This window comes from Babylonia areolata, chromosome 5, assembly GCF_041734735.1.
Source record: "Babylonia areolata isolate BAREFJ2019XMU chromosome 5, ASM4173473v1, whole genome shotgun sequence".
Lineage (NCBI taxonomy): Eukaryota > Metazoa > Mollusca > Gastropoda > Neogastropoda > Buccinidae > Babylonia > Babylonia areolata.
The window spans coordinates 2344024-2367085 of NC_134880.1; the positions used below are offsets into that span (position 1 = coordinate 2344024).

General features: G+C 46.0%; 1 protein-coding gene across 1 annotated transcript in view; it reads right to left on the minus strand.

Moving 5' to 3' along the window:
• Positions 1-137: 137 nt before the first annotated feature.
• The window catches only part of LOC143282558 (protein turtle-like), a 27830-nt gene continuing 4905 nt past the window's right edge, over positions 138-23062 (minus strand). Inside the window, exons 3-6 of the mRNA XM_076588245.1 lie at positions 4178-4546; positions 2354-2521; positions 1619-1729; positions 138-529 (exon numbers count right to left, since the gene is read on the minus strand). Of these exons, the coding sequence (XP_076444360.1) occupies positions 138-529; positions 1619-1729; positions 2354-2521; positions 4178-4546 (1040 nt within the window). The remainder of the gene's footprint in view (positions 530-1618; positions 1730-2353; positions 2522-4177; positions 4547-23062) is intronic.

The window sequence follows — 23062 nt, forward strand, 5'->3', positions numbered from 1 at the left end:
TCACATTTGTGTGTAAAGACGGTGAATGAAGTAATGTATATAGAAAAGTATGACTTTTAGCAATAGCTTGTTCCCACGCGTTCCAGCACACAGCGAAACGGTACAGACAGCTCGGTTTATGTCCATGAGCACAGTTCTCATGTTGGTTGCCCTGTCAACACCACAGCGATGGACAGACCCACGACAACGACGCGCGTGCGTCCTCCGTGCTGCACGTGCTGGGACAGGGCCCCGCTGACCCCCAGACCCACATGGAACTTTTTGGACAGCTGGCCAATGCCATTTCTGGCCACGCAGTGGTAAATGCCCAAGTCGTTTTCCGTCACGTTCGTCATCGTCAGAATGGCATCGGTGACGTCATTGTAAGGGGCGTAAGTGTGGCGGGGCGAGGGCTGCAAGGGCAGGTCACCAGGGTGCAGCCAGAACACGTGCGGGACGGGGTGCCCGTGCACAGGACATCGGAGAGTCAGCGTGCTGTTCAGCTGAGCGGAGATGTGTGACGTCACTGGTTCCGTTAGGTACGGCCTGCCTGCAAGCAAAACACCAACATCTGACTCTCCCGAACCACATCAATTCATCTTAAAAAAGCCCAGCCGAATTGCAAAGGAGTCACTTCAGGGCTGATTACCCGTCTGTTGAAGAGAACCCAAAATGATGTTAAAAGGTCAAGCACAACAACATTAAAAAGACGATTAATTAACCCACTTCTCTCTCAGTCCATGTCAAATTGAACTCAAGTTAAAAGATATAGAAAATGACTGACTCCCCTGAAGTGAAAGCCAATAGAATATGCCATGAGCATGGGTTAACACAATGAAAGGATCCAACCCAGCTCTGATGCCGTTAAAACAACCTCCTGTGGTTTTTGGAATCTTTTGCAAGCTCCAGAAAGTTCCAAGAGTTGCCGCATGACCGATACTGAAGGCTGGAAAAAAAAGAAAAAAAAAGGGGGGGGCCACATGGACTGACTTCAGTGACTCGCCATTTCATCCACATTATTTATTTATTTATTCATTTATTATCATCTTTTTCTCTTTTTCTTTTACATTTTTCAAAAAATTTACAAAACATGTATGTATATATACTTCGCAATACAATCAGCTACTTCTACCGCTATCACTAAAATATAGATTTTCTTTTGGTTGATCTGCCGGGCACACACACACACACACACAGAGAAACACAAGGAGACGGACAGACAGACAGACACACACACACACAGAAACACAGGCAGACAGACAGACACACACACAGAAACACAGGCAGACAGACAGACAGACAGACACACACACACACACACAGAAACACAGGCAGACAGACAGACAGACACACACACAGAAACACAGGCAGACAGACAGACAGACACACACACACACACAGAAACACAGGCAGACAGACAGACAGACAGACACACACAGAAACACAGGCAGACAGACAGACAGACAGACACACACAGAAACACAGGCAGACAGACAGATACACACACACACACACACACACACACACACACACACACACACACACACACATGACTGATCCCTTTAGCATTCCAGCTTACTTGTGGTCTGCCATGGATCACGGCCTCCCTGTGTTCGCTGGGCAAGGCACACAGACTTACCTGCCACAGAGATGTTCTGGACGAAGGTCTGCGGCTCTGTCTCCCTGGAATGGAGATGGTATCTGGCCTCCACCACCACCCGGCACTGGTACACCCCGGAATCCTGCGGCCCTGGGACACGCAGCATGACGTCACTAGGCGTCACGTCGCTTGGCGCTGGAGTTACACCAACTGTCACGCACTGTTATGACGTCATTGAATATCATGTCGTTTGTACGTAGTAGCTAGGGAAAGATAACCTGTCACATCATGACCACGACGTGACTGATTATAAAAGTCGTGTGTCGCTGAGTTTATACTTTTGTCACATAGTGATCATCACGTCACTGATAGAGGTAAAACAACAGTGATACCAAAGTTGTATCTATTTGTCTCAAAACACCGAAAACTGCAGAAGTTTTTGTTTCATTTCATTTCATTTTTTCCAAATGAAAATAAACATGAGATTCATTTACAGTAAAAGAAATCCCGCTTCTGAAAGGAAAAAAAAGAAGTTGAAATAAAGAGAAAAAAGCTCTTCTAGATAAAACCATATTTTGTCTTAGAAGCCCCCCCCCCCCCCCTTTTTTTTCAAATAAGAGAATTTCTAAAAATGATAATCTAAGAATTAGTCTAAGGATTACAAGAGACGAGATGGAAACTGAGAGAGAGAGAGACAGACAGACAGAGAGACAGACAGGGAGACAGACAGGGAGACCCGCAGAAACAGAGACAGGAAGACAGAGGGGTACTGACGAGAATCCAGAAGCACCAATGTACGGTTGCCGTCCTGTAACAGACGTCGCCCAACGCCGTTGTCGATAACGTGACCGTCACGTGACCAAATGACCTTGGCTCCGATGTCAGGCGCACACTTGAGACTGACGTCATCTCCCTCTGTGATGTTGGGACCCTCCAACAAAACTGTGTACGTAACATTCTGTGTGAGTGAATTTTAATTTTTTTCTTCTAGATTTATTTAAAAAAAAAAAAAAAAAAAAAAAAAAAAATTCCCTGCTGCCCCATCATCTGAACCGTTTCTGTGGCATAGCTCCCACCCCGCTCATTCCGAGTCCCCCAGACACAGCCACACCCGGGTTCATCTGTCGTAGTCCAAGTGCCGGCAGTCCACAGAGAACCATCGATGTTAGGTCGCCAGGAGGCCACACATCAGTGAGACCCTGCACTACTGCTGAGTCACTTCGGTGGTGTTCAGTAGTACCTGTTCTGATTTAACGTACTTTGGACACCACCTACTAAGCCCCTTACTGACGACAATAATGGCTATTATCGGAGCCAGACTGAGTGAGCGTCTCCTCTAGAGTGGAGACCGCCACCATGTTTCTCCAGACAAGACTCACCCTAAGCGCAGAAGTGGAGGGGGATCCAAACTGAGGCCACCATGAGAGCAGGCATGAAAGGCCACATAATCTGGGGCTTTTTTTTATATTGATGATGAAGAGGGAGTAGGATGACGATGAGGATGATGATGACGATGCTGCTATGGAGATCCCATTTAGGTTTGGGATGGACTACGTGACAAGGCTGTACTCTACGCTTCGTGTCATAATGATATATCGGCGTCAACCAGACCCGAGAGATAAGACACTTGCAGTGTTGGTCAGGAAATTAGAACAACACACCCAAAGACGCATCCGTGAAGTAGATGACACTCGACTGTGTGGTCCCAGTCTCCCCATTTAAGCCCACAGCACACTCAACTGTGTGGTCCCAGTCTCCCCATTTAAGCCCACAGCACACTCAACTGTGTGGTCCCAGTCTCCCCATTTAAGCCCACAGCACACTCAACTGTGTGGTCCCAGTCTCCCCATTTAAGCCCACAGCACACTCAACTGTGTGGTCCCAGTCTCCCCATTTAAGCCCACAGCACACTCAACTGTGGGTGTCAGCCGTCCGCGGGCCGAAAATCCCACCTCCGCTGGGATTCGAACCAGCGTCCTCCTTGTCGTCAATTTTGGTAGTGAAATTTTGAAGAAATGAACACAGAACAGGAGGCACCGTTAAGAGAGTTACATAAAACACATAGTTTCCCTGTCTTTAAACAAAGTGCCTGGACACAAAGGATACAAATTACCAGAAGTAATCCGCACAGAGTATATGCTTCGATTATGAAAGAAGTTACACGAATCACACAACAGACAAGTAAGGAAGTGACTCAAAGCGCACGTAATTTTTTTTTTTTTATAAAGTTTTGTCTGACACACCACCCCAGTAGAAAAATCCACTCTGGCAGAAAAAAAAAGAGAAAAAAGAAGAAAAATAAGAAAAAAATAACAACCACAAAGCAACAAGAAACAACAGCAACAACAACAACAACAACAACAAAAGAAAAGAAAAAAAGTAATAAAAAAAAAAAAGAAAAAAGAAGAAGAAAAAAAATTTGCAGACAGAAAAAAATACAGAAAAAAGTGGCGCAGCGCTGTGGTAACACGTTCTCATCAGTGAGAGCACTCCGAATTTCGCACAGAGGAATATGTTGTGACAATACAATACAATACAATAAATACAATACAATATGACTGACCATTACAGATGGGAAACACAGGCCACATGACTGACCGTTAAAGAAGTTGACGCTGACAAGCACCTCCTCCCTCCCCTCCCCCGTGACGTCAGTGTGACAGAGAAGCCCCCCCGGCACGATGTCGCTCAGGCTGACCAGGTCCTTGGTCAGGTGGGAGAAGGACCGCACCCTGCCACCCTCCAGAGTCCGAGTGCCGCTGCGGGATGCGAACCCCCAGCTCTCTGGAGGGTCACCGTTCACTGACCAAAGCACAGAACGCGAGCCCACGACCCCGCCGTCCTTGACACAGGGGGTCACGCCTTGGGCACAGGTCACGTCCTTGACACAGGTGACCGAGAAGGGAGCGCCCAGCAGCACGAAGAAGGGGTCGTAGCTGGGCTCCATTCGCAAGGGTCCCTCCGTTCCTGCACACGTCATGGCCTCAGCGTCAGCCCAAGCTGACAAGCAGTCCAACAACAACAACAAAATAGCTGAAGGCCGACGCATTGATAGTCTGGCGTGTGTGCCTGGCTCGCCGAGCTCCCTGCCACGTGAAACTGGTGTGGGTTCGAATCACAGACACACAGTTTCGCTGCCCATTGTAATATGTTGTCGTTTTGGTGGTGTCAGTGTGGTGTTAGATATGTTGCCTTCCGCATTTTTTCCCCAGAATGGTTACCTCCCATCAGTCATTCGGATGAGACGATAAACCGAGATCTCGTGTGCAGCATGCACTTAGCGCACGTAAAAGAACCCACAGGGACAAGAGGGTTGTTCCTGGCAAAATTCTGTATAAGAAATACACTTGCAGCAGTCCGATTTCACCACAGAAAAATACACTGTGGCGGGTTTTATTGCATGCATCTGCCGTGGTGCACAGGGGCATCGGATGTTTAATTTACGCTAATTGCTCTTCGGCTGAATTCTGGCTTTCAAAGACCATGAAAGCTTAATGGGAGCTATTTTGACGGAGCTAGCACACAAACCAGTCACATATGGGCTTCACTTGGCCAATTAGCCTTTATCTATGAGAAAATAACCTTTATGCAAATACCACCACACGAAAATTATGAGAAAGCTTTTTGACAAAGAAAACAGCACTAGTAGCAAGTGTTAAAAAGAAACCACAAAACAGCTGTACGGAAATACATCTTTAGACATATAAGTCTTCAAAGACTGGAAACCATAACCGTGCAGACTGGGCTAGCTATTCATCTCAGTACTGTCTCAGGAACACAAGAGATATCGAAACCTGCGCATCAATAGGTGCTGTGACTTTTGGGCCCCGAGAAGGTCAGACCACAGAGTTTCCACTGCGGAGACTTATACTGTGGGCACAGGACGTTAAGAGCCATGGGTGCCTCTCCAAATGTATGGGAATGTATGCATGTGGTCCTGCCCAGCTTGGCGCAGAGAGGGGAGCAAACCTCAAGACAATGTGTCAGATCTGAAAAGTCAGATCTGGAAACTTACCTTTTCCGTAAGCATTTTTGTTCTGGGCGGAACGGTTAAACCAAGGTATGCCTGTTAACAAGTTTCTTTGTACTGTTTTAATGCATTGTGTATTTTATGTAGTTTTGGTCATAGATGTGATGGCATTTTTTCTGTCTGGTTATTTTCAATGAGCGTGTGTGTGTGTGTGTGTGTGTGTGTGTGTGTGTGTGCGTGCGTGCGTGCGTGCGTGTGTGTGTGTGTGTGTGTGTGTGTGTGTGTGTGTGCGCGCGTGTGTGCGTACGTGCGTACGTACGTGCATGTGTTTGTGAAGGTACAGTGCTTTGGTACGCGTGTGTAAGTGTGTAGGCATGTTAGTATGTCCAAACAGAATTCTATGTTGGAAAATATAGAAATATCTTAATGCTTATGCAGTTTGGTTTTAGTGCAGTTGATATTTAATGTCAGCGTGTGTGTGTCTGTGTGTCTGTGTGTGAGTGTGTGTGTGTGTGTCTGTAAGGGAGGGACATCTATGTGTGTGTGTGTGTGTGTGTGTGTGTGTGTGTGCGCGCGCGTGTGTGTGTATGTGTGCGTGTGAGTGAGTGTGTGTGTGTGTGTGTGTGTGTGTGTGTGTGTGTGTGTGTGTGTGTGTGTTCTATGAAATACATTTTGTTTTAATCTAAGCCTTATTTACTTCATAGCTTTTATAATCTGATTATTAACACACTGGATGTCTTCCATTGTCAGATAGCGGTTGATGTGTTTTTTAAAGCATGTTTATAGTCAACTGGATGATGCAAGGCGCTTTGAGCAGCATTGGTACTGGATATCGTACCATATAAAAATTATGTATTATTATTATTATGATTATCATTATTGTGTCTGCGACGTAGATGACCATTACCACTGTTCACGAATTGCGATGAATTTGGATGTGGAAGGGGGAAGGAGATAGTGGTGACTTCTTTATGAGGGCAATGTCACCCTGTTTTGGAGAATAACAAGTGTACAAGTGTGTGTTTTGGGCATTGATCTCACGTTACTTAACCTAACCCTTCCCCCCTCTCTCTCAGTCACACACACACACACACACACACACACCCACACACACACACACACTTTCTGTCGCAGTCCCAGTCAAGGCAGTCCACAGGAAGCCATTAAGGTTTGACAGCCATGAAGACACACGTCAAAACAATGACTGCAGGACTTTGCTGCTGTCTCAGTTTGGTGTTCAAATGTGTCTGTTTCCATTCAGCATACGCAGGACAGCACCAGTTAGTACCCGTGCTAGCTGTAAAAATTGCCTCACCGCGAAAAAAACACTGATTGAACACGCAAGCCTAAACTGAAGTCAAGTCCGCCACTACATTTCTCCGGCGGCGTTCCTCGAGAATCTACCAACTGACGCTCAAACACCGGTTTTTACCATGAAGGGCAACCCAGTTTATCAGGTTTTTTCCCCTTGCAACATACTGATGCCAATGAATTCTTCAGAACAAGGCTCCTTGTGAAAGGCTGTGGACAAACAGCTCAAATCCTGACTGCATCAGTTCCTGAGAGTGATATTGTTCTTCCGTGGTCAAAAGTCACCAGCAGATAAATCCACATGTTTCTGCATTTCCTTTACGCCGGGTACCATGACAGCCAAAATCCCACCCTCCTCCGCTTTCATGCTGACGCTCCAATACAGCCGGAATGATGTTCAAACGGTTCAGCTGAATATTCCTTACTTTTTTTCTCTCAGCAGATCTATTGATCTGTTGCACCACCACGTACATTGTCCAGTCTGATATGGATGACCACGTTTCCGAGAATAAGCGGAGTATCATTCCTTGGTAAATTGTTTGTGATGGAATTTTCACCAGTGTTGCTGGTGTGTCTTTCATAGGGAGTTTCAAAGAAAAGGCTAATCCTCCTTTTTGACACACTGCGTCTATAAGACGGAAACACACACACACACACACACACACACACGGAAGAAAATGTTTCGACAAGTGTCAAGATAGATCTAAATTGCATGATTAATGCATGGCTTTGTTAAAATGTAAATAATTCTTCCTCTACCATTGATTTTCAGAAATGATGATTTCCAAGTAAAAAAAAAAAGGACCATGATGATAGATATAATAATAATAATAACATCTATTTTCAGTCTAATATCATCATTTCAGATGAACAGACTATAAGTAAATAAACGAACTTGTTAAAATGTTAATATTGTAATTTCTTCACTGTTAAAAGAATAAATTCTGCTTTGCAAGGAAAAAACAAACAAACATATCCAATGTTAAAAAAAGAAAAGTGTCCGGGTAAAAATGCCAACAAGGGGGCAGTTAATCCGGGCGAAGGCAAAATAGTGGGAGAGGAGGGGGGAGGGGAGGATGGGGCTCAATTCGTACGCACGCGCAGTCGAAAGGACGAGTTGCGAAAACGTGACTGGTTAACCTTGAAGAGACAGATACCCTATAAGACGACAGTCAGTCTGTCTGGGTCCGAGGTGAAGGAGTATCTCGAGGGAACAGTGTCTGTGGCGTTATCAGCGAGGAGACCCCAGCATCGAGGACCATCTATAGGGGAACTGCCAGTGGGGGTGGGGGGGTGGTGGTGGGGGGGCTGTAACGTGACTACTGTTGCAGCTTCAGTTTCACGGAGTTGTCAAAGCGTGCGGGCTGATCCATATACGCAACACCACATCACGATTTGGATGAAAAGGACCAGGTGCCTGACGTTTGCATATGCATCAACGTGATGGTGAGGCAGTAAGAGCTTGCAGTAGGTTTCTGTAAAAAATGTCATGAGTGGAATAAAATGAAAACAACAACAACACAACAACAACAACAGACATAAGTAAATACACTGAAATATAAAAAGTGACGACAGTGGAGTGTGTGATGGATAGACAGGAGGTAAGGGCCACACAGAGGGTGCAGGGAACACAGTAACATGGATGGCTAATCAAAAAAAGAAAGAAAGAAAGAAAAAAAGACAGCTTCTGAACCTCAGCATTGCCCAAAGTCCTGATTTATCGAAACGGACAACACATCAGGACACAAAGTCCATGATGACTTGATATGTCCAGACACCATGACTGGTCAAAGATTTGAATATATCGGGTGATTCGTCAAGGTACTTCTACTTTAAAGATGTTTTCACTACAAAGTGAACTTTACTGGGTTTATCATTGGGGGGTTAAGTGCTAGATACATATCCGTGTTGTTCAAGACACACAACATCTAACTTGATGTCTTCTGAATTGCTCTTGCGGTCGTAAGGGGATGCGGTATAAAACACTTTACTCCTTTTGAGTCAGCTTCATGACAGCCAGTTTTGGGAGGCACCGCGGTACAATCGGTAGGGCGTTAGACTTCTGATCCAATGGTCGGGGTTCGAATCCCACGTGTCGGCCTGGCGTTGTGTCCTCGGGAAAGGCATTTATCTCCGATTTTATTTACTCCACCCAGGTTTGAATGGCTACCTGACTTGGATGAGAAAGGTTAACTCTCTCCATACGAACGGCGAAAGAGACGACGTTAACAGCGTTTCACCCCAATTACCACCATCAAAATATTGCAAGTGGAAGGCTCTTATACTGAAGAGGTGTTGGTTGACAAAGAATACCACAACTCTGACGACGGAAGCTAAAGGTTGGGTCATTGAGACACCCACTGGACATCCGAGGGGTCTGTGTAGAGGAGAAGAGGACTGGCCGTACTGAGTGAGTTAAAACGGCGGAAGGAGAGGACTGGGCCCCGCCTTCCCTATGCCGAATCCCGGACACAGTGGGAATGAATTCACTGCCTTCCTATGCCCAGCCCCGGACACAGTGGGAATGAATTCACTGCCTTCCTATGCCCAGCCCCGGACACAGTGGGAATGAATTCACTGACACGATGGCCACAAAAAGGCCATGGGACCTTTGACATTTGTTCTTCAACCTTTCAGCCAGCTCCTCTCTGTCACTGCCATCACCACTCTCACCAACAGAATTGTAAGGTACCTGCGTGCAGCTGGCTGGAACAGGGAACGCACGGGAGTTTCAGTTTCAGTTTAAAGGCGTCAAAGCGTGCGGACGGAACCATATGTGCTGCACCGCATCTCGCTTTGGAAAATGGAGGAGATGCCTGACCTTCGTATAAACCCAGCACGCTGGTCGGGCCTTGGGAGCCTACCCTTCGTTAAAGTAGCATTGGAGGCAGCATGGAATCACTTGTGTCGAGCAGAGATGGAACTCGTGCCCCCGAGGTAAAAGGACGTGGTGACTGTCCAGACGGAAGCGGTGGTCAGCTAGTTAGAGGGCTGGATTCTCACACGAGTTTCCTGAGTTCGATCCCCGTCACACCTGGTGAGAAGGATGGAGATGTTTTGATCTCCCAGGTCAGTTTGCACAGGCCTGCTAGTGCCTGATCCCACTTCGTGTGTAAAGGCAAGCGGAAGATTAAAATATAAGCATGTTTAAGATCCCGCCATCCATGTCACCGTTCGGTAGGTTAATTAAGGAAACAAGAACATACCCAGCATGCACATCCCCGAAAACGGAGTGTGGCTGCATACGTAGCGGAGTAAATAAAAAAACAAACAAACGGTAATACAAGTAAAATGTTGCGCGCGCGTGTGTGTGTGTGTGTGTGTGTGTGTGTGTGTGTGTGTGTGTGTGTGTGTGTGACTGAAACCCCACTGAACTACATTGGAAACGAATGATGAGCGCCCAGCTGTCAGTTGGCTTTACCCAGGCAGGCGGCATGTTGTGCAAATGAGTCCGTTTCTGTAAAGCGCTCAGAGCTTGGTCTCTGACCGGAGATAGGCGCTATCCATATCCGTCCATATTCACACTAGTTAGCCAATGCAAATGCACTACCCATCTACCTTCATGAAGTCGGACCGTTTACACAGGACCAGCCAGCACAGACGGAGGAGCATAAAGGTCGAATTCAACACTGGAGTCAGCCGGGGTCAATGGAATCTCGCATCCAGCAGACAAGGAATCGCAAGGAAACGCAAGGTTTCAGCCTGGAGGGGTTGGCACCAAAACCGTTTCACCTGCATGGAAGACAAGGACAGTCTGTGGACTCCCCCCCATTTCAAACTTAGTCTGGCACTCGCCGAGGCCAAACTTATGTGCTCAGAATAAAGTAAATTTTCTGCGCGTGGTGGTTTGCTTCATGTTTATGCGACATGTTATTTCATGAAGTCACTTTATTCATGATACCAGGTTCACGAGAGTTCACTGAAAGCGTGGTCGAGTTGCTTATTGTGTTGATGTAGACATCGTCTTCTCCAAACGTGCGGCTGAAATGGCTTGTGTGGCAGCAGAAATGGATAGCGTTGTCTTCTCTGATATTATTTCCGTAATCAAACTTACAAAGCAATAGCAACAACACCAACAGCAACAGTTATTCAACATTACCATTCAAAACACAGAGAATCAACATATACACACAGAAAATATGGAATGCCCATGGAAAAGATTAACTTTTTGTTTATTTGTTTGCATATCCACCGAACACCGTGACCAGAACCAAGCGGAGCACGCTGTATTCGTAACATTGGCCAGCTTTACAAAATCAGCACACACACACACACACACACACACACACACACACACAGAGCCACACACACACACACACACACAGACACACAGACATACACACACACAGACACACACTAATATCACTTCAAGTAGAAAGACGTTAAACTGAAGGCACAGACACACACAGCCACACACACACACGCACACACAGACGCACACACACACACACACACACACACACACACACACACACACAACACACACAGAATTTCAAGCAATCAAGATTTTACACCAATATTTTTTTAACAATGACAGTCTTCCTCAGTATATCATAATCTTAAAGACTGAAGAAAGCACACACAATGTGGAGGAAAAAAGTCAAACGGAAGTGAGGCCTCTGCAGAAACTGACCAACAAATCACTGTCCTCACACAAGGGCGGTAATCGTGCACAGACGCCGGAACGGGCGACGCGATGTGGAAAATCAAATCCACCAAGCAGTTCGGCGGCAGGATACAGCAAGTGGATTGATTTCTCCGCGGTGCGGCGGCCATGAAAGTAGTGCGGATACTGGGTTCAGATCATTTGCCGAGAGACCAGCCCAGGCCAGTATGAGGATTAGCGCTGATGTTTCTGACATCTTTACGTTATCCAACCCGTCTTGGAAAACTTGGAGGGGAAAAACAGCGCTGTTTGGTAATGGATTTCTGATGGTACACCCCTTTCTGTCACATATTTTCTTTCCGTAATGGGACACATACGAGATTTATGACTTTATACCTTTCCCGCCTCCATTACACATAGCATACATGCACGCACACACGCACGCAAAGCACACACACACACACACACACACACACAAACACAGAGGCACACACGCACACACATGCACACTCTCACGTACTTACCTACATACAGAGAGAGAGAGAGAGACAGAGAGGGGGCGGGGGGGGGGGGGGGGGTGGTCTTCCATGTTAGGAAGTTTAGGAGCCTACATACCAGCTACATTTTTAATCAATGGAAGCACAAAAAGGACAGTGTTGGCCTGCATGCAGAAACAGATGTTGCATCACACGCGGAAGCTGAGACATAGCGTTGTTTGATGCAGGAAAGGAAACTGTACGATGAAACAACGACACACAGTGTTGTTTGACACATGAAGGACAGAACTCAATACAACTACACTTAATGGAAATTGATGCATGAGGTAAAGTGTGCGATGAAGCACCACACAGTACTGTTCCACACGCGAAAAGAATGCACGCGATGAAACTATTGCATACATTGTTTTTTTTCTATTTTGGAGCATAATAAAAATCATGGGAAAGTATGCAACGGCGGAATGGCAGATAGTGTTGATGCACAAGGGAAAGTATGTAATGAAACTGACACATAGCGCAGTATGAAGTACGTAATCAATCAACGATGCTGTGTTGTTTCACGCATAAGGTAAGGTGTGCAATAAAAATTGACATGTGCTGACATTGATTCAGTGCAATGACATGATACAATCACACACACACACACACACACACACACACACACACACACACACACACACACACACACACACACACTGTTGTTTGACACACGAGCGAAATTGCAACGTAAGAATTGCAATGAATCCCTCCATCACGTGTACAGTTTAGTTTCTGTGGAATCCCTCTTATCCTTTGAGCTGTTGGCTATTGATTGAAGCCTTCCATCGTACACACTGCTATGGGATGAAATCATGGTGACCCAGTGTCTGCACTCTGAATGGATGGATGTCTCGGGCCAACAGCTCTGGCATTAATCACGCCTTTCTGCCTCCACATTTTTTATATCAGCAAAATTTCCCCCCATCTACCCCCCCCCCCCACACCATTCCCACCTCGGCCCCCCTCTCAGGGTCTCTTTAAGCTGTGGAACATAGGAGATCCAGGCCCGGAATGGATTGCAGTTTGTCAGGCCAAGGGCACATCCATACTGGCATCGCTTGCTTCCACCCCCCCCCCTCCGGCCCCCCGCGCCCATCTCCCCCCCCCGCTTTTCTTTTTAACTTTGACTTTCGGTCTGTGTGTGTGTGTGTGTGTCTCTCGTTGTTTGTCTCTCAGTCTGTCTCTCTGTCCGTCTGTCTCTTTTCTTTCTTTGTGTCTCTGTCTCTCTACCGTCCCTTCTCTTTCTCCCACTCTCTCTCTCTCTCTCTCTCTCTTTCTCTGTCTCTGTCTCTGGTGTCTGTCTCTAGCATTAGGATGGGCGAGGATGTACATGAGCGGGAGAACAAACCTGTCACTGAAGTGACCTTGAACACAAGTGACTCTGAAATGACCTTGAACACAACTGACTCTGAAGTGACCTTGAACGCAACAGACTCTGAGGTGACCTTGAACACAAGTGACTCTGAAGTGACCTTGAACACAACTAACTCTGAAGTGACCATGAACTGACTCTGAAGTGACCTTGGACACTACTGACTCTGAAGTGTCCTTGAACACAATTGACTTTGAAGTGACCATGGACATTACTGATTCTAAAGTGACCATGAATACTACTTTTTTTTGCTGCCCCGTCATCTGCACCGTTTCAGTGGCATTGCTCTCACGCCGCTCATTCCGAGTCCCCCAAACACAGCCACACCCGGGTTCGTCTGTCACACTCCCAACGTCGGAAGTCCGCAGGGAACCATCTATGTTAGGTCGCCAGGAGACCACACACCAGAGGAGGCCCTGCACTGCTGCTGAGTCACCTCGGTGGTGTTCAGTGGTGCCTGTTCTGATTTAACGTTCAGGACACCACCTACTACACCCCCTACTGACGACAATAATGGCTTAGTCGCGGAGCCAGACTGAGTGAGCGCCCCTCCCAGAGTGGAGACCGCCACCACGACCCTCCAACAACAGCCCCCCATGAATCTGCCGACACTGAAGACATTGAAAGGACTCACCCCAAGCACGGAAGTGGAGGGGTATCGAAACTGAGGTCACCATGACAGCAGGGCATGAAAGACACAGACTTTGGGACATTTTTGTTTCTATTGGTAATGACGAAGAAGGAGGAGGAGGAGGACGATGATGATGACGATGCTGCTATGGAGGTCCATTTTGGTTTGGGACTTCGTGACAAGGCTGTACTCTACGCTTCCTTTCATAATGATATCCTGGCGTCAACCAGGCCCGAGAGATACAGACACTTGCAGTGTTGGTCAGGAAATTAGAGCAACACACCCAAAGACGCATCCGTGAAGTAGATGACACTCGACTGTGTGGTCCCAGTCTCCCCATTTAAGCCCACAGCACACTCAACTCTGAGTAGAAGCTAACCGCGGGCCGAAAAACCCACCTCCGCCGGGATTCGAACCCGCGTCCTCCCAGCCGTCAGTCCGCAACGCTAACCACTTCGCCACGGCGGCTGGCACTATGAATACTACTTAATCCGAAGTGACCATGAATACAACTGACTCTGAAGTGACCATGAACAATACTTACTCTGAAGTGCTGAAGTGACCATGAATACTACTGACTCTAAAGTGACCATGAATACTACTGACTCTGAAGTGACCATGGATACTACTGATTCTAAAGTGACCATGAATACTACTGACTCTAAAGTGACCATGAATACTACTGACTCTGAAGTGAAAATGCAATCAGGATGAACACAGCTGGCTCTGAAGTGACCATGAACACTACTGTCTTTGAAGTGACCATGAACACTACTGTCTTTGAAGTGACCATGAACACTACTGTCTTTGAAGTGACCATGAACAATACTTTTTTTTTTTTTTTTTTTTAAACATTTTTTTAATTCCATTTTGGTAGACCATGAACAATACTTACTCTGAAGTGCTGAAGTGACCATGGACACTACTGTCTTTGAAGTGACCATGAACAATACTTACTCTGAAGTGCTGAAGTGACCATGAACACTACTGTCTTTGAAGTGACCATGAACAATACTTACTCTGAAGTGCTGAAGTGACCATGAACACTACTGTCTTTGAACTGACCATGAACAATACTTACTCTGAAGTGCTGAAAGTGACTCCATGATCATACGGTTTTTGAAGTGACCATGAACCTACTGTTCTTTGATGTGCCATGTACACTATTGTCTTTGAAGTGCCATGAACAAGCTACTGTCTTTGGAAGTGACCATGAAAACTACTGTCTTGGAAGTCAAGAGAACCATGATCACTACTTCTTTGAAGTGACATGATTACAATTCTTTTTTTTTATTTTTTTTTATACATTTGTTTAAATTCCTTTTTGGTTAGACCATGAACAATATTACTCTGATGTGCTGAAGGACCATGGACATACTGTCTTTGAAGTGACCAGGAACAATACTTACTCTGAAGGTGCTGAAGTGACCATGAACACTACTGTCTTTGAAGTGACCATGAACAATACTTACTCTGAAGTGCTGAAGTGACCATGAACACTACTGTCTTTGAAGTGACCATGAACAATACTTACTCTGAAGTGCTGAAGTGACCATGAACACTACTGTCTTTGAAGTGACCATGAACACTACTGTCTTTGAAGTGACCATGAACACTACTGTCTTTGAAGTGACCATGAACACTACTGTCTTTGAAGTGACCATGAACACTACTGTCTTTGAAGTGACCAAGAAATGGAGGAAGCATGGGGCTCCCCCCCCCCCCCAGAATCAACAAACACCACACACACACGTTCTCTGCAGTTTTCTCTTTGACTCTCTCTTACCCTCATAAACGCCATATACACACAGGTGTGTGGAGACTGCAGAAATAGCCTGTAGACATCAGGATCATGCAAAATTAAATGTGATTAAAAAAAACTATGCCATCTGTTTAAAGAACAATGGAAACAAATCCCTCTAAACTCATATAAACGCTTAACAAAAACAAACAAACAAAAAAAAGTCGTAAAATGTACACAACCTCCCACCGCAAAATGATTTCAATCATCATCAAAGTAATCTCTGACGAACAGACAGAAAAACTGATAAATATAAAACATTTTATGTGAAACACTCCCGAGTTAAAAAAATATATTACACAGTGTTTGAAAGACCCATACGTACATGGTTTCAGATAGTGGCTTAAATTCCACCTTGCAAATAAATATATGAATTGTACTGCTCTCTTGAAATTTCTCACAACTTCCAGACTTGTTTTTAAAACTGTTGTGTTTGAAGATTTTACACAAATCCTAGGAACCTAGAGCACTTGTAACGCTATATTGATATTTCTCACAACAGTTAGGACCCCACAGTACTTGTACGCTATATTGATATTTCTCACAACAGCTAGGATCCCACAGCACTTGTACGCTATATTGATATTTCACACAACAGCTAGGATCCTCAGTACTTGTGACGCTATATTGATATTTCTCACATCTCCCAGTCACCACAAACGTTGTATTTGTTTATGGAGATATCGCACAAATCCATAAATATCCACGAATTTTATGGAGATATCGCACAAATCCATAAATACCCACGAACTTTGTACTGTTGCATGGAGATTTCACACAACTCCTGGGCACCAACAGACTTTATACAGTTGTATGGAGATTTTTCACAACTAGACACTATTTCTGACCGAAGATTTCAGACAACTGTAAGGCACCCACAGGATTTATACTGCTGTATGGAAATGTCCCCCAGCTCCTTGTCACTCAAAGACTTATTTCTTTAGCTCAATAGACTCATGGCTGGGACTCCACAGCAGACCTGCAGGACCAGAGGTGTATGAGAGAGGGCACTGTAAGCCTGTTCTTCCACTGACTGCAGGTTATTGTGCGTCCTCGTTAAAGGTGGATGCCAGGTTATGCCAGCGACCAGTGTCATGAAAGCAACTGACCACATTGTCGGTCACTGGGGAAACAGCTGTAGTCATGGAGACGATCACACGGAGGAGTGTCATGGAGGACCATAGCGAACGATGAAGACGTCAGTGCCTCCTGGGAGTGAATGGAGTCAGTGAATCCTGGGAGAAGGAAGGGTGGATGGACGCTGCCTGTTGCCCGAACACCATGACTCCCCTCTCCATCCAGCCGCCGTAGCCAGGAAGGACGCAGGGCGACACGCCCTGACCGATGACTGAGCTGCAGGAGCTGCCGGAATGGTGATGGGGTTCGTCACCAAGTCATCTTTAAGGGCTCCACTCTGGATGTTTTAGGTTTGTTCCTTTTGGCTCTCCATCTCCCCCAGTCTGTCGACAAGGCACCAGGCCGATTTCCCCATGACCACCGTGTCAAGGCTCGCGAGGGGCAGGGTGGTTTCACAGCACGTGCAGGTTCAAAGGAGAGCCTGTGCAGGTTCAAAGGAGAGCCTGTGCAGGTTCAAAGGAGAGCCTGTGCAGGTTCAAAGGAGAGCCTGTGCAGGTTCAAAGGAGAGCCCGTGCAGGTTCAAAGGAGAGCCTGTGCAGGTTCAAAGGAGAGCCTGTGCAGGTTCAAAGGAGAGCCCGTGCAGGTTCAAAGGAGAGCCTGTGCAGGTTCAAAGGAGAGCCTGTGCAGGTTTAAAGGAGAGCCCGTGCAGGTTCAAAGGAGAGCCCGTGCAGGTTTAAAGGAGAGGTCACTTGTCAAACCAAACCCTCCGTGTGGGCCACTGGAAACACTTGTTGCACCGGGGATAATTAAACCCAGGGCGATTTGTTGCTGACGACAGGTTTTTCTTTTTCTTTTCACTTTGAACTGGTTAAATGCCCATAGTTTGGGAGAGAGAGAGAGAGAGAGAGAGAGAGAGAAGAGAGAACACTGAACACTGAAATGTTTAATGTCATTAGCTGTAAAGCTCTAGTGACTTAGTAGGTACTAATCAGAGCAAAATGGTGCTAAACAGATAAACTGGAGAGAGAGAGAGAGAGAGAGAGAGAGAGAGAGAGAGAGAGAGAGAGAGACAGAGACAGAGACAGAGACAGAGACAGAGAGAGAGAGAGACTGACAGAGACAGAGAGAGACAGAGAGTGGAGGAAGCTGACAGGAGTAGGAGGGCGGCAATCCAATCACAGCATGTCGCCCCACACAATCACCAACGTCCTCTGGGGGCTCTTCGCTCTCCCCCTGCCCTGCAGTGTCGGCCCCCGCAAATTAAGTTCTCCCCTCCCCCCTCACACCCAGCCCCCTCCCTCCCCGTCCCCACGCTTCCCACAACCTCCTTCATCCACACCGCACACTCTTCCCACCCTCTAGTTTCCACAGAGACCATCAGTGCAACCTGATAAGCAGTATTGGCGCGTTGGTCCGCTCTCTTCCCATCACTAGGGCAGCACTGATGCGTGAGTCCTGTGAGCAGTTTTGGATCGTAGGTCTATCTTCCGGACTGCAGTGCTGCTTTGGAGATCCATTAGCTTTGGACCTACGTGACAAGGCTGGACTCTATGCTTCCTTTCACACAGTGCTCTCAGCAACAACCAGGCCCAAGAGATTAGTCACGTGCAGTGTTGGTCAGGAACTCTGAGTGACACTGAAAGAACCACCCGTAAAGGGAATAACTTTCCACTGTATGGTCTTTGTCTTCCCACTGGGCTCACAACACAGTCAGCTCTGAGCCGTCCATGGGGAGATAATCTGACAATGCGGTACGGACACGCCTCCCAGTTATCGGTCAGCGAAGCTAGCCATTTCCCCAAGGCGGTGATGGATCTCGCTTCAACAACAATCTCCTGTAATGAATGCATTTTCTCCACAGTAAAAAAAAAAAAATTCTCACTGCGAATACTGCAATCGGTTTATCGCCCTTTAAAAAGCATGTTTAAATATTAAATTTTTGAAAGTCAGTTTAGGAGCCACGATAGTGTATTAAGACAGTTTTTTTCTCAACCGAACACGCGGAGTTCGAATCTGCCTTCAGGGATTTTTTTTTTCTTTTTTTTTTTAACCTGAAGCTTTATAACAAATACAGAACACATTTTAACGATTAGATTTTTAAAAAGTGTATCACAAGTGAGTCTTGAAGGCCTTGCCTCTCTTCTTTTGTTTGAATTTTGCTCAAATTACCTGATCAACACAAAAGTGTCTATTTCCAGTGTCTTGATGATGCCGAAATATATTATCAAAGGAAGCGTACAGACTTGTCAAGTAGTCCTGTGCCTAAATGGGCATCCATACCAGCATGGTCGTCTTTCTGATAGCCATTCGTCATCAGATGCAGACTAGTTGTCCCCAAACACTAACGTTTCATGCCCTGTGGTCCCAGTTACCTTTCTTTTCATGTCCACTCCGCTTCCATACGTGTGGAAAGTTCCAGACTCTGTGTCTAAGTGATTATTACCGTCATCATGGAGCTGTGGGGCTTTGTGGGTGATGTGCTGTGCACGTTGAATCAGACCAGGTACATACTGAACAACACCAAAGTGACTCCAGTGTAGGGCAGGGTCTCGTTCAGTGTGTTACCCCCTGCCTACAAAACATCGATATATCCCTGTGTACTCCCAGCGCTGAGAAGCAGGATGTGGCTGTGTTCAGGAGGACTCGGGTCGGGAGGAACGGAGTGAGGATAATGCGGACAACGGGGCAGCAGAAAAAACGGATTTCATTCAGTTACTTTCAGCCGGTCTCCCGGCTCTTTCAGACGGACTCCAAGTTGTGTCGACATTCCAGCCACTTATGTCTATCTCCTTGTCTCCCATTTGAGTCAATCTTCCAGCCAGTCTCAGAGTTGGGTCTTCATCCTAGCGAGTCTGCCGCTTGGTGTACTTTTCCAGGTTGGGTCTCTCTCCTTTCAGTCAATCCCTCTGGGTGGATCGCTCCTCGGGGTCTGATTCAGGTTCCGCCAGAAAACCACGTCGTCAGGGTGACGTGTGCCGATGGGGAAATAAAACCACTGATATGTGTATATTTATTTTTTTAGATCAGTGAAATAAAACACGCACCTGCCGTCCCCAGTAATAACCACTTAGTTCTCTGACAGAGCTCAAATATATTTCTGTGCCAAAAAGAACACAGATGCAGTACAGGATATAAACAAGAAGTCAAAACTGAAATGCTGAACATTTTAAACTCCAAAATCTCATTAAACATTTCAAGACAGGTGACATGGAGCAAGGTGGCAGAATGGTTAACACGATTATCTGGCAACAGGTGTCCGTGAGTCTGGGTTTGAATCCTGCTCATTCCCTTTCTGCCGAGTTTGACTGGAAAATCAAACTGAGCGTCTAGTCTTTCGGATCAGACGGTAAGCAGGTCCCTTGTGCAGCACGCACTTGGCACACTGAAAAAAAGAATTCATGGCAATGAGAGAGTTGTCTTCTGGAACAAAGAAATCCACTCTGATAGGTACACAAACATAAACACATGCAATCAGTAGTTGTAGTGTAGCGTGTAAGGATTTGTCCGAACGCAGTGACGCCTCCTTGAGAAACAGAAACTGAAAAACAAGACAGGCTCTAATTTTCGGCAAAGTCGTCCTGTGTCATTTTCCAAATCTTGCGATCAAAACATGTCTTTGCTGTTTAGAGTTATCTTTTCCAGGAATGCTGAAGCCACTTTATTTGAGATCAGCTGCCTAAATTGCTCTTCTAAATATCACGTGCTGTATTTATGTAACGCGTACATTGAAACATGACACTGTTTATTTCTAAGTTCCTGCAGTCAAAGCTATTCAGTTAGAATGGGTTAATCTAAGAACTGTTCACATAATCACTGTCAGAAATCTAGTATTATAACATGAATAACAAGATTATAATTGAACATTTCGGTAAAACAAATTTAAAATATCTTCACAATGGTGGGAGCACCACAATGATAATTATTTCCAACCAACAATATATCAATGAACAACAATCCATTCATTTACTTATAAGTTTGAGAAACAACACACATTTGACTTTTCGTCTGTGTTAATGACTTTATTCGACTCAGTTCCAAACATTTATTATTTCGTTTTGGAATTCAGCATCGGTGACGGCAGTGGTCAGAGGTTTAACAAACGGCACAAAACATGACAGAGGTCGTCAGAGGTTTAACAAACGGCACAAAACATGACGGAGGTCGTCAGAGGTTTAACAAACGGCACAAAACATGACGGCAGTGGTCAGAGGTTTAACAAACGGCACAAAACATGACGGCAGTGGTCAGAGGTTTAACAAACGGCACAAAACATGACGGCAGTGGTCAGAGGTTTAACAAACGGCACAAAACATGACGGCAGTGGTCAGAGGTTTAACAAACGGCACAAAACATGACGGAGGTCGTCAGAGGTTTAACAAACGGCACAAAACATGACAGAGGTCGTCAGAGGTTTAACAAACGGCACAAAACATGACAGCAGTGGTCAGAGGTTTAACAAACGGCACAAAACACGTGAAACAGGCGGCCGTAGCGTGTGAAGGTAATCAAGGAGAACACAAGGCCGCTGCTAATGGAGTGAATTACGCCACACAACCTGCACAACACAGAGACAGACTGTGATAACCAGCCTGCAGCGAACAAGGGCTGACAAACTGCCTTTCTCCATTTTTTTTTTATTATTTATTAAAAAAAAAAAAAAATTTAGGCACAAGAGCTTGTCTGTAGACCCCCTCCTCCTCCACCATTTCCACCACCTCCACTCCCATCCTTCCCTCCCTAAAACCCAAATCTACCTTCCCGCAAATGCAGTTTCGGCTTACAGGTATATAAATATATATATATATATAAATAAATTAAGCACATGACAGATTAACGGATGTCATACCTTGCGCGCCTACACTGACGTCAGTCAAACTCAAAGCAGTTAAACTTCAGCCATTATCACAGAGGCTTCGTCGAGACTGTTTGGTGAAGAATAGAATAGAATAGAATAGAATATGTCTTTATTACCAAGTGCACCGGGGCCACAAGGAATATTGGGGGGGAGTGGGGGGGGGGGGGAGGGGGGGCAGTACATAAAAGGGTACGAACATAAATTTCTGAAAGCAGTGTGGCACCACACATGACTGAAAGGACATGTTAAATATGTCAGTGAAGACACAAGATAGTTGGACTGCATACTTCCTCAAAAGGCCTGTGAGATGTTGTCAGGGCCAGCGGCTTTTCTCATTTTCTAACGACTGAAGTGGCGTCTGACTTCATTCTTTTGGACTATGAAAGAGGGAGTGGGGGTGATTTTGGGTGCAGCCACGTCAGAAGTAGACAATGGACACTCCAAGACAAAGCAGGTCTTTAGGACCCACTGCTGGTTGGCTGTCTTGATGAGGCGCTCCCCACTCCCCCACACATGGTCATTTAAAGTTTGTTTTCTGGCCCTTTCCATTCATCTTTCAAGACTGTCGTGGTCAAGCACCTGTTGAAAACGTCCACCTCAGGCCGGAGTTCTGAAGAACTTCCAGCCAGTGTCCATCTGGTCCTGCTTGTCTGCACAACTCCAAAAGTTGTTCTCTTCCAAATTGTTGAGAACCTCAACACAGACTTCTTGCTGTGTTCTGGCCAGTCTGCTTACTAACTCTCTAAGCATTGAAACAGCGGTGTTCAAGGTCACAAATGATCCTCCACTCATATCTGATCGCAGTGATGTATCCCTACTAAAAGTGGTTAACATGTGCGCGGCATTTGACATGGCAAATCACTTACCTCTCCTTGTCACAGTTCACCACTCTTTAGAAGAAAGTGCTGGTTCCAAAGCCAGTTTACCCAGTCTGTCATTATCGGCGTGTTTTTATCTTATCCAGAAGCAGTTTCCTTTGGGTACCATTGGGTTCAGTGTTGGGACCTGTATCACTGTGTGCAACAAGCCTCTGTAGACACTCCCATGCCCGGAACTCCCAGACAGTACTCAACTCTACATGTTGCGCCATCAAGTGGAAACAGACCACACCATTCAAACCACGCAAACCTGTAATGGTCAGGTTAAGTCCTGGACGACTGAGCATGTGATAGAGTTGACTGATCATGAAACGGAGACCTTCTTGGTTAGTCACACAGCCTTTTTTCAATCTGTCCCACGCCATTCGCTGTCCATTGTTGGACACGTTCACATTTCCCCCCATCCTGCTCGCAATCCTGGGTCCACTATCTCTGAAGATATGTCC